The sequence below is a fragment of the Podarcis cretensis genome, assembly GCF_951804945.1.
Source record: "Podarcis cretensis genome assembly, chromosome: 12".
Lineage (NCBI taxonomy): Eukaryota > Metazoa > Chordata > Lepidosauria > Squamata > Lacertidae > Podarcis > Podarcis cretensis.
The window spans coordinates 41,940,421-41,951,764 of record NC_137181.1 but is presented as its reverse complement, the minus strand read 5'-3'; the positions used below and the strand labels follow the sequence as shown (position 1 = coordinate 41,951,764).

At 42.6% G+C, this 11,344-nt stretch overlaps 1 protein-coding gene across 1 annotated transcript in view; it reads right to left on the bottom strand.

The window, feature by feature from the left end:
- Positions 1-5,407: 5,407 nt before the first annotated feature.
- LOC307199515 (ubiquitin-conjugating enzyme E2 E1) overlaps positions 5,408-11,344 on the bottom strand; it is a 66,698-nt gene continuing 60,761 nt past the window's right edge. The window contains exons 5-6 of the mRNA XM_079947457.1: positions 6,858-7,005; positions 5,408-5,523 (exon numbers count right to left, since the gene is read on the bottom strand). Coding sequence (XP_079803583.1) covers positions 5,426-5,523; positions 6,858-7,005 — 246 coding nt within the window. The 3' untranslated portion in view covers positions 5,408-5,425. The remainder of the gene's footprint in view (positions 5,524-6,857; positions 7,006-11,344) is intronic.

Genomic DNA, 11,344 nt, shown 5'->3' with positions numbered 1-11,344 from the left:
GGGATTCAAACCACCGACCTTCTGATTGGCAAGTCCTAGGCTCTGTGGTTTAACCCACAGCGCCACCCGCGTCCCTATATCTGCTTCCTTACATAACCGGAAAATCTCCTTTTCTCCTTAACTTGGCTACAACTGCTTCTTTTTAAACTGGTTCAATGCTAGATTGGGTGCCTCCAACTTGCACTCAAACAAGGCCCTTTTTTGCTTCTTGCCTGTTGATTGATGCAAAGTAGATTAACACTTTTGAGAATCCAGAGACTTTACTGAGAACCACAAAATGCAAACCAACAATGTAATGCTGCAGCTTTAAAATGCCAGCGCCGTTTTGGGCTGCGTTTAGAGAATTATCCTTTCCGAGACACAGGAAATAATGGCACTGCTTTGCTCGGCACTCGCCCAAGATCTCATTTGCTTTACTCTGTTCTGCTAACTTGGAAACAACTCTCTTAAGAATTATTCAGAGGCTAAAAGCGGCTGGAGGAAGTGGGGTTGTTTACAATAGAGAAAACAGGGTGTACTGACACTTCTCAACTATTTAGAATGCCTGCTCAAGAATACATCAGGCACTAATGGCTTGAAACCTCAGGCAGGTTGTTCCAATGACACACTATTAAGGAAGTTCTGATTGCAAAAGGCAGTTAAAAGCAGGTGATCAAACCTTTAGTGTATCTGCAAAAAGGTGTGACAGATGAGTGTGTTAGATGTGAGACTGGCAGCCTTCAAAAGGCCCTGAGGTTTAACTACGCAAACCATTCAGTGCTCCCAGTGTTATTTTTGGCACAATGTCGGTTTGAGTCACTGTGGCCTGAAGTGTTATCTGTAACTCTATAACTATCCTCAGTGGGCTCACGATTTAGCAGTCGAGTTCTAGATTCACAGCTTTGAATGTCTAAGATGCTGTCCAGAAGCAATCAAGAGCTATGAGCCCATCGGGGTACATCACCCTTACAGATAACCCATACCAGTTTTACCAAGGCAAGGGAGAATTGTATGAAAACGACACCTCTTTGGAGTTGATGTTGGGAAGAGCTTTAAATATAGAGCTTACAGGTTTTTAAGAGTAGCAGGGCAGTTTTGAAGCAGGGATCAGTGCACAACATTTCCTTCCTCTACTGGCTCAAATTCTGGATTTGGTCTATCAAGCTTTTTCTGTCTCGACTTCAGAGCTGTGCTCCTCCTATACAATTCCTCTTCCCTTTGCTACTGCTTATGGGATCTTTCTTAGAGCCAGCTGCCAAATTCAAAAGCCTCCCATTAGGGCTCCCCCGCCCCAGACCACGGATGTGCTCTTGAGCAGTGCATATTTACAGCATGCAACAGGAATACTAACACCCAGTTACCGTATTTTTCGCCCCATAGGGCACACCTAGTTTTTTTTTTGGGGGGGGGAATAAAGGGGAAAAAAGTTATTTTCCCCCCAGGCGCGGGGGAAGCCCCAGTCCTCAGAACAGGCTGCTCTCCGCAAGCCGTGGGAGCCCTCCCACAGCTTGCGGAGAGCTACCCGAAGCCCAGGGTGCAACTGCTCGCGCCCAGGCTTCGGGATAGAGGCAGCTCTGCGCAAGCGGTGGGAGGGCTCCCACGACTTGTGCAGAGCTACCCGAAGCCCGTGCGCGATTGCTCAGCGCGCCCAGGCTTCGGGATGCAGGCAGCTCTCAGCAAGCCATGGGAGCCCGGCGGGAACTCCCGCGGACTCCCAAGGCTTGCGGACAGCTTCCTGAAGCCTGGAGAGTGAGAGGGGTCGGTGCGCACTGACCCCTCGCTCTCCAGGCTTCAGCGAAAGACTGCATTTGCCCCATAGGACGCACACACATTTCCCCTTCATTTTTGGAGGGGAAAAAGTGCGTCCTATAGGGCGAAAAATACGGTAGTCCAAAACGGAGAAAGTGACAGCATATCTGACAGAGGCACACAGTCAAAGCAAATTCCCTGATAGGCCTATGCTGTTGTTTAAAAATTTCATTCATTTTAATAATTGCTCTGTACTGCTTTTTATTGGGTTTTGAATGCTTCTGTGTCGTCGTAGACTTCCCTGGTATTTTATGAGAGGGCTAAATACTTTCAGGGAGTGCTTTTTTCTAAAATAATAATAATAAATGCTTAGGGGTACTCTCATTTTCTTATTCATATTGAAATACTACCCCTCATTGAGGCCAAAATTAAGATTCATAAAATGTTTAGGGGTCTGCGTCCCCCCAGGAAAAAACCACTGCTTTCAGGAATAAACAAACCATTTCTAAAAAGAACATGTGCCAAGTTGGAGACCCTGCGCCTTATTGCCTTTAGATTATAAATTTTGATACAAAGGTGTAACCCGGGGAGGGGGCAGGGGGGCTGTGCCCCCTGGGCGTACATTTTTTTGGGGGGCACGCAATTAGGTGCCCCATGACAGGTACAGAGCCCCGGCAGGTGGGTTGGTCTAGTGAGCAGGTGGATGGAGGCAGCGGGCAAGGAGTCTGTTGGGGGTGGGCTCAGTTCACCCTCTGCATGGGCTCTGCATGCACCCCCCTGGTGCATGTCCCCACGCCAGCTGCCCAGTCCACCAGGGGGGCACAACACTTGCCCAACCCCAAACGTCGGCAACTTATACGACACCGCTAATTTGCTGTGCGGTGTTTTACTGTCAGAATATACAGTGGTACCTTAGTTCTCAAACGCCTTGGTACTCAAACAACTTGGAACCCAAACGCTGCAAACCCAGAAGTAAGTGTTCTGGTTTGCAAACTTTTTTCGGAAGCTGAATGTGCTCCGTTTTTAGTGTTACACTTCCGTTTTGAGTGTTATGCTGAAGTTTGCCTGCTTTTGCTATTTATTTTGTGTTTTTGTTTTTGCAGCTTTTTTGTTTTGTTTTTGTGACTGTGTGGAACCCAGTTCTGCTACTGATTGGTTGGTTGTATGACTGCTGTACACTGTTTTTTGATTCCATTTTATGGATCGGATCAATGGTCTTGTTAGACAGTAAAATTCATGTTAAATTGCTGTTTTAGCGGTTGTTTTTAAAAATCTGGAACGGATTAATCCGTTTTACATTACAGAACCCAGAAATAATGCCTCGGGTTAAGAACTTTGCTACAGGATGAGAACAGAAATCGTGCTCTGGCGGCGCGGCGGCAGCAAGAGGCCCCATTAGCTAAAGTGGTACCTCAGGTTTAGAACAGTTTCAGGTTAAGAATGGACCTCCAGAACGAATTAAGTTCTTAACCCGAGGTACCACTGTACTTACTTTCTTTTTTATAATAATTTTTATTAAGTGTTCCATTTTAACAATCCAATCATATCACATTAATTATTCCAAATTATACCAATAGATATCATAAAGTCCAAATATTTTGCCAAATTATACATTTTTGCTGGGGGTTCCCATGCTTCGAGTTCAGTAGGGTCCGATCATCTCATATTTCTGCTGTTTTTAGTATTCACCAGTCTCATCTTTCAATCTTCTTGTTGTTATCCTTTTTCTTCTTAATAGCCTCTGAGTTGTTTTCACAGGCGAGTTAAAGTAAGCAATATTATGCTTCTGTGTGAACTTTGTATGGCTCTCCCTTTTTTTTAAAGCTGGTAAGTCTTTTGTTTGCAATAAATCCTCACATGCTGTTATTTATGCCGAATCCATCCAAAAGTCCTCCTCGGGTGGCAGACGCCATCTTTCTCAGTTCCGATGAAATAGAATCTAGGCGTTTGCTCATTAATTTTCCAGACAAGTTACACCATAAATTAGCCTTTCCAGAGAAGAATTGCCAAGTCGATCTTAGAATGCAAACATGATAACAAAGTAATGGCTCACCTCCCCCTATGGCTATTAATCTCTGCAACATAGTCTCTCTCATAATGGCGGATCCCGATTAAAAACTGTGTCACAGGAGAGCCTTTTATTTTCTTTCCAGATATTTCAAAAAACAAAGGCTTTAGTTGATATTTTTATTTCCACACAGTTTATTTTCCCATCTCACTTCCTATAGGTTGTATTGACGGTTCTTCAAGGAGGGGGGTTGTTAGGCAGTATCATAATAAAAAAAAGAAAAAGTTTTATCCCCCCCCCTTTCCGTTTCATTTCAGCATACCGAAATAGATGCTGTTCTTTGATGTTATCTTCTTTCCAATCCAATCCATCACTCTTAACTTCTCACTGGCAGGCTTAATTAGCAGCTAACATACCCTTTTCTTCGCTCGAAGCAGGTGCAATAATTCTTATATCCAATTTTTCATCTTAAGAAATGCAACTTGGGTCGCTCTCAGAGACAGCGTCCGGGAGATCCGAGCTCGCTCGAGGGCTTTCTGTCCAGTGCCCTCACCCCCACCTTCTTTCAAACTCGGGGGTGATTTATGGGCAATCGCGGACGAGGCTGCATCTTCCCTTCCACCGGGAAGAAATACGGGAGGCTGATTTACTCCCATCTCAGCCCCTTAATTACCTCGTGTGAGCTGGAGAGATGGTATTGTCGGCCATCTTCCAAGGCACCCCTAGCGGAGCCCCAAGGTACCACTGTACTTTCTATGGGAAAGCACGCCTTGGTTTTGGAACAGACTTCCAGAATGGATTAAGTTTAAAAACCAAGGTACCACTGTACTAACCTTTATTTCAATTAGACAGAAGGAGAGGTGGGGGGTTTTTTGTACATATTTTTATTAGCACAGTAACAAATGCAGACTTAGGTAGCCCACAACATACAACCAATCCACTGAGTGACTCCTATTTCACGCCTTACAGTTAAACAGCTTAAGGTATTTCACTACAGGTTGCCCTAAGTCCTAGTTAAAACCTTTCGTTTTCACAAAGGTTAACTTGGCATAGAAAAATGAATATACATGAACTACTTCCCCTGTTCTAGGTGAGGCAACAAAACAGCCACCCCCCCATAATTCAAACCAATGAGATGGCTGACTTTTAAAAGGGATCTGTTAAATACCAAATTCTCCCACCTCCCATGGGGAAAAAAAGAAAATATTCCCAACATCTTTTTACAAAATAAAACCAAACTAAAAGAGAAGAAGCATATAGCAAGTCTTCTTGAAAGAACTTTTACATAAATGCCAAATATATGTACCTGTACAAAATTAAGCTGTTTTTAATCTTTTACCTATCACAAGTTAACCAAACACCCATTTCCTCCCCCCTCCCGCCCCTCCAATTGCCAAAGTAGTTTACATTCTTCTTGGTGCTATAATTCAGAGCTACTATTGCTGAACTAATGACAGTCTTTAAAATATGCTATTCCCCGTTCTAGCTGACTACTGTAGCAAGATACCTTAAGTTACAACAACAAAATCTTAGGAAATAAAAGACTGAATAAAATCTGTTATAGAAATACCCTACTCTTTTCTCAGTTCCTCCCCTCTCCCTCCCCCCCGTGTCCCCCCCCCCTCAAAATCATAAGCAGCTCTTTCCATCACAGACGATTTAACGCAAGGGTTGGAGAAAAATTCCAGTTTATGTAGCATATCTCTTCGTCCACTGTCTGGCCATTCTGTCATGCTCTGCTCTGTTAGTCATATATTGAGTAGCAATACTTCCAACCAGGGGGTCAGCTGAAAAGGAAGAAAGAAAATTCCAGCTCATCATTGATCTTTGGGGCAGGGGAAAAAAAGGAAATATCACAAGAGAAGAAGTTAAATCCATTGGGGACTCCGAAAACCACCTGTTCAGTGACTGAACTGAAGTTTTAGTTGCAATTATTATTATTTTAGTATTTAGACCCCGCCCATCTGGCTGGGTTTCTCCAGCCACATATAGGGTCTACTGAACCCTGGAAACTTATTTCTTAGTAATTATGCATAAGAACAGGCTGTTGGTGTTTCTACAGATACAGCACACCTCTAATATTCATTCAAAACAAAAAAAGAATTGCACCTCGAAAGAAGGAAACTTCTCGTATTCTTACACACTTAGTTCATAAGAGGGTTTTTTCCCCCAGATTCTTTTGCTGCTTCTCAGTCCATGGACCATTTTATGTATTGTATCAAACATGTGCAACTCTTGTCACTGTGAATTTAGAATTCTAAATTTAGAATTGTTTGGAATATTTCAGATTCTAAATGTCCGTATTTCAGATTCTGCAGTCAGATTTTTCTATGCATATACAGTGGTACCTCTGGATGCGAACGGGTTCCATTCCGGAGCCCCGTTCGCATCCTGAAGCGAACGCAACCTGCGTCGGCGCGGGTCACGATGACATCATTTTGAGCGTCTGTGCATGCGCGAGCGGCAAAGCCCAGAAGTAACGCGCTCCATTACTTCCAGGTCGCCATGGAGCACAACCCGAAAATGCTCAACCCGAAGCTACTTCAACTGTAGTCGGTGCTTTCTCCCCCCGTAAAAAAATGTTTAGGGGTACTCTCATTTTAACTCAAGAAAATCACCGTTTTATAGTTCAAAAATTGAGAAAAATAAATACAGTAAATGGACAATAGTACAAAGATTCACAAAATGTTTAGGTGTATGCGTACCCCCAGAAAAAAACACATTACTTGTCAAGAAAGTGGTTCCTAATATAGTAAAGTGGGTAAGTCATGACAAATGTTGATGTTAAAATGATTTGATGGATGCCAAAGCGAAAGATGAATGTCTTCCATGTGGAACTGTTCCATCAGAATTCATCAGCTGCATCTACACACCTGTTTTACTTGAATAAACCCAAAGGAGTATTTGTGTAACTGATCTGAAGGTAGAACCATGTATACATACATTCTGAAAAGCATGTGTGGAACAATGTAAGTTATTCAGTCTGAAGCCAATTTGCAAAAAAACGGAAACTCTCTCTCTCTATATATAAATATAATGAAAAAAGTGGAAGAAGCTCTGAAGCTAGTCCTGCTGCAGAACAGAGATTCTCTCGCCCACTGCCCCGTTTTGGCTGCCTTACCAGGATTGCAGTCTGTGAGAAGGGAGCAGATAGAAAGAAGGACTTTAGAAATGGTTAACGCTGGACTCCAGTTGTCTTTTAAGATGTCCAGGCAAATCACCCCTTGGCTGTTAATGTTACAGTGATAGATTCTTGTCCGAAAGGTAACCTGCAAGAGAAAAAAGAAAAACACACACAAAAATCAATGGTTATAGCCTCTTCAACTCAAAAATGACCCAGCCATAAATAGCTTTCTGTCTGGGATTTTCCAGACAGACCCTCTAGCATTTCTCTCATTAGAACTCAAGCACCGAGTTTGTCAGTGATGGTGACTATCATATTGCGCATATATATATATATATATATATATATATATATATATATATGTGTGTGTGTGTGTGTGTGTGTGTGTGTGTGTGTTGTTGCTGCTCACAGAGAGGCATTCTCTTTTTAATGTCCTGCTATAGCCTTTAGTCCTAAGACCAAGGACTAAAAAAAAATCCAAGTTCCATGATATGTCCAAGTTTATCTCAACAAAGCACTATCAGTTCTTAGATTTTACATTCATGGGTGAGTGAATATAGTTAAAATGATTTATATGGCGCTGGAGGAGACTCTTTCATGGACTGCAAGAAGATCAAACCAATCCATTCTTAAATCAGCCCTGAGTGCTCACTGGAAGGACAGATCGTGAAGCTGAGGCTCCAATACTTTGGCCACCTCATGAGAAGAGAAGACTCCCTGGAAAAGACCCTGATGCTGGGAAAGATGGAGGGCACAAGGAGACGGGACGACAGAGGATGAGATGGCAGGACAGTGTTCTCGAAGCTAGCAGCATGAGTTTGACCAAACTGCGGGAGGCAGTGGAAGACAGGAGTGCCTGGCGTTCTCTGGTCCATGGGGTCACGAAGAGTCGGACATGACTAAACAACTAAACAACAACAAAATACAGGGACTACCGCTTGCCATCTGCCAAACTGACACAAAGGCAGGCTATTGTTGTTTTTTGGAGGTCTGCTAAAAGACAAGAATTTCATATCCTAAAAAGCAGATGCCTACACAGCAGGGTGAATTTCATTTCCTGCCTACCTATCATTCTGTTTCCCCTAATCTTTCAAGCACTTAAGATGGAGGTGCTCTGCATATTGTCAGAAAAGCAGTGTTTAATGTCTGGACAAAATATAAAGACTTATTGGAAAATAAAACTCCAAGGTGGCTTTCACCGCTGGAAGCTAAGGCCCGAAAAAACCCCAATATGGAGGTCAAATGGCCAAAATATTGGGAAATACTAGAAAAAGATGGAGACAATTGGAAATTGCAGAGTTTGGAGAAAATGAAGGATAAAGTGCGAGACTGGTTACACTACGCTCAGATTAAAGAAGTTTTTAAAAATGACAAAAAGTTAGGGTTCCAGGTGGAGAAATCGAAATTGGAAACAGAACTGTTAGAACCTAAGACTAAGGTACTTTCAAGAATGTATAACTTGCTGTTAAAATGGAACACACAAGATGAAATGGTTAAATCGGCTATGATAAAGTGGGCACAGGATATTGGGTACAACATTATGTTTGAGGACTGGGAAAGGTTGTGGACCACTGGGTTGAACTTCACTGCATGTAATGCTTTGAAGGAAAATGTAATGAAAATGATATATAGATGGTACATGACCCCAGTCAAGCTTGCAAAGATATACCATGTGTCTGATAATAAATGTTGGAAGTGTAAAGAAGCCGAAGGAACATTCTTTCACCTCTGGTGGACTTGCCCTAGAGTGAAGGTTTTCTGGGAAATGATTTATAATGAACTGAAAAAGGTATTTAAGTATACTTTCCCTAAGAAACCAGAGGCCTTCCTCCTGGGTATTGTCGGCCAGAGGGTGTTAAGGAAGGACCAAACATTTTTTATGTATGCAACAACAGCAGCAAGGATACTTATCGCTAAACACTGGAAAATCCAAGATCTACCCACACTGGAAGAGTGGCAGATGCAGCTGATAGACTATATGGAATTAGCCGAGATGACTGGCAGAATCCGAGACCTGGGAGAAGAGAAGGTTGAAGAAGACTGGAAGAAATTTAAGATTTATTTAAAAAAGCATTGTAATTTGGTTGAATGTTAAGAAGGATGCTAGATCATAAATAATTGACCACCACTAAATTAGAGGGAATTAGGATGATAAGTAGATCGAGGAAAATATAAACCATTTGGAGAATGATTAAAAAGGTAAAGGTAAAGGTACCCCTGCCCGTACGAGCCAGTCTTGACAGACTCTGGGGTTGTGCGCCCATCTCATTTAAGAGGCCAGGGGCCAGCGCTGTCCGGAGACACTTCCGGGTCACATGGCCAGCGTGACATCGCTGCTCTGGCAAGCCAGAGCCGCACACGGAAACGCCGTTTACCTTCCCGCTGGTAAGCGGTCCCTATTTATCTACTTGCACCCGGAGGTGCTTTCAAACTGCTAGGTTGGCAGGCGCTGGGACCGAGCAGCGGGAGCGCACCCCGCCGCAGGGATTCGAACCGCCGACCTTTCGATCGGCAAGTCCTAGGCGCTGAGGCTTTAACCCACAGCGCCACCTGCGTCCCTGGAGAATGATTAGATTATGTTTAAAAGAATGGGATTTAGGAATATAAATAAGATGATAATTTGCTGGTTAAAATTTAAGAAGATGCAAGTGGGAGCGGGAGATCTGAGGGAGTCCAAAGAGGTTTTGAAAATATGTCATGATATATGCTATATTGTTGATTATTTTTGCATTTGTATTCAAAAAATTCTTAATAAATATTTATATATATAAAAAAAGATGGAGGTGCTCTGAACAGCCCCAGGCAAGATGATTCTCACTTGAGCTCTCCCATATGCATCCATTTATGAGCAAAACTATTTTAAGAGTGTTTTTTCTTTCTTTTAGGGGGTGGCAGGAAAGTTTTTTACCCTTTGACCACTGTAGCAGCAAGGGCTAAACGGAGGACACTGGCCCTTGTACAAATCACCAATCTGTCTTGATCTATTGTTAAAAACAGAATGTCATCTTCAAAGTTAGCTTAGCAGCCATTTCCACACTGCTTTGGCTACTGAGTTAATAAGACTTGTCTTTTAGTAAATTACAAAAAAATGGGGGGGGGGCATGTGCCCCAAAATAATAATGGCTGTACAATCAACTTAAGCATCTCTTAACATACATCTGTTTGGACCTGGTGTGTGTGGAATTTCTAAACTTGCTAAAATGGTTAATTTCTTCAAAGTTACACTTATTCTCTCAATATCATCTCACCTGACTTTGTCTCTAGAGAAGAATCATAACACACAGACTCCTCAGTAGTTTCCTCCACACTCAGCCTCAGCCAAAAGTATTACAGCAAATTCGTTGCTGCTGTTCTTATAGTCCTGCTTTGCTGTAAGCACTGGAATTTTGAGTCTACTCTTATACACCTGTATTAGGAGCTGTGAAGTAAATTTGGGGTGACTGGAAATATGCCAAATGAAGAATCAACCTCACATAGGCCAAGCTGTGAATTCCCCCTGACTCACTTGGTGCCTGCATTCATTCTGAGTAAGCAAGCCCTAAATAAAATGGGAAAACAGGCAAACTAATGCCATTGTACTGGAAGAAGCAAAGATCACCAGTGCCAAAGCAATGATTCTTCAACATCAACTTCCGTTGGACTGGTCATGTTGTGCCTGATTATCGTCTTCCAAAGCAGCTACTCTATTCCAAACTTAAAAATGGAAAGCATAATGCCAGTGGTCAACAAAAAAGGTTTAAAGACTTTCTCAAGGCAAAGCAAATCTAAGGTTACAAACACCTCGCGTTACAAACACTTTGGGTTACAGACTCCGCTAACCTAGTAGTACCACCTCGGGTTAAGAACTTTACCTCAGGATGTCCTTTTAACGGTTTTCCAAATCCCAATTTTTATGAAATTTAACTTAAACATTAACATCCAACCGTTAAAAGGACATGCAATGAAATTCAACCAAGGGGAAGCGAGTAAGTCGCTTAACAAAGTTAATAACTGTAATTTTTAATAAGGCTATGATTTATGCTTGTTTTGTTTGTTTGTCTTGTGTGTTTGTTTGTTTGTTTGTTTATAATATTGTGAAAACCAATAAAATTTTGGGGGAAAAAAAAGAAAAAATAACTTTACCTCAGGATGAGAACAGAAATCGTGCGCTGGCGGAGCGGCGGCAATGGGAGGCCCCATTAGCTAAAGTGGTACCTCAGGTTAAGAACGGTTTCAGGTTAAGAACGGACCTCCGGAACAAATTAAGTTCATAACCAGAGGTACCACTCTATAAACACCGAAAACTGGGAAATGTTAGCCTACGGGCGCTCCAACTGGAGAACAGCCTTTACCAAAGGTGTCATGGGCTTTGAAGACACTCAAACTCAGGACGAAAGGGAGAAACGTGCTAAGAGGAAGGGACGCTTGGCAAACCCACATCGTGATCAACTCCCACCCGGAAACCAACGTCCCCACTGTGGAAGGACGTGTGGATCCAGAATTGG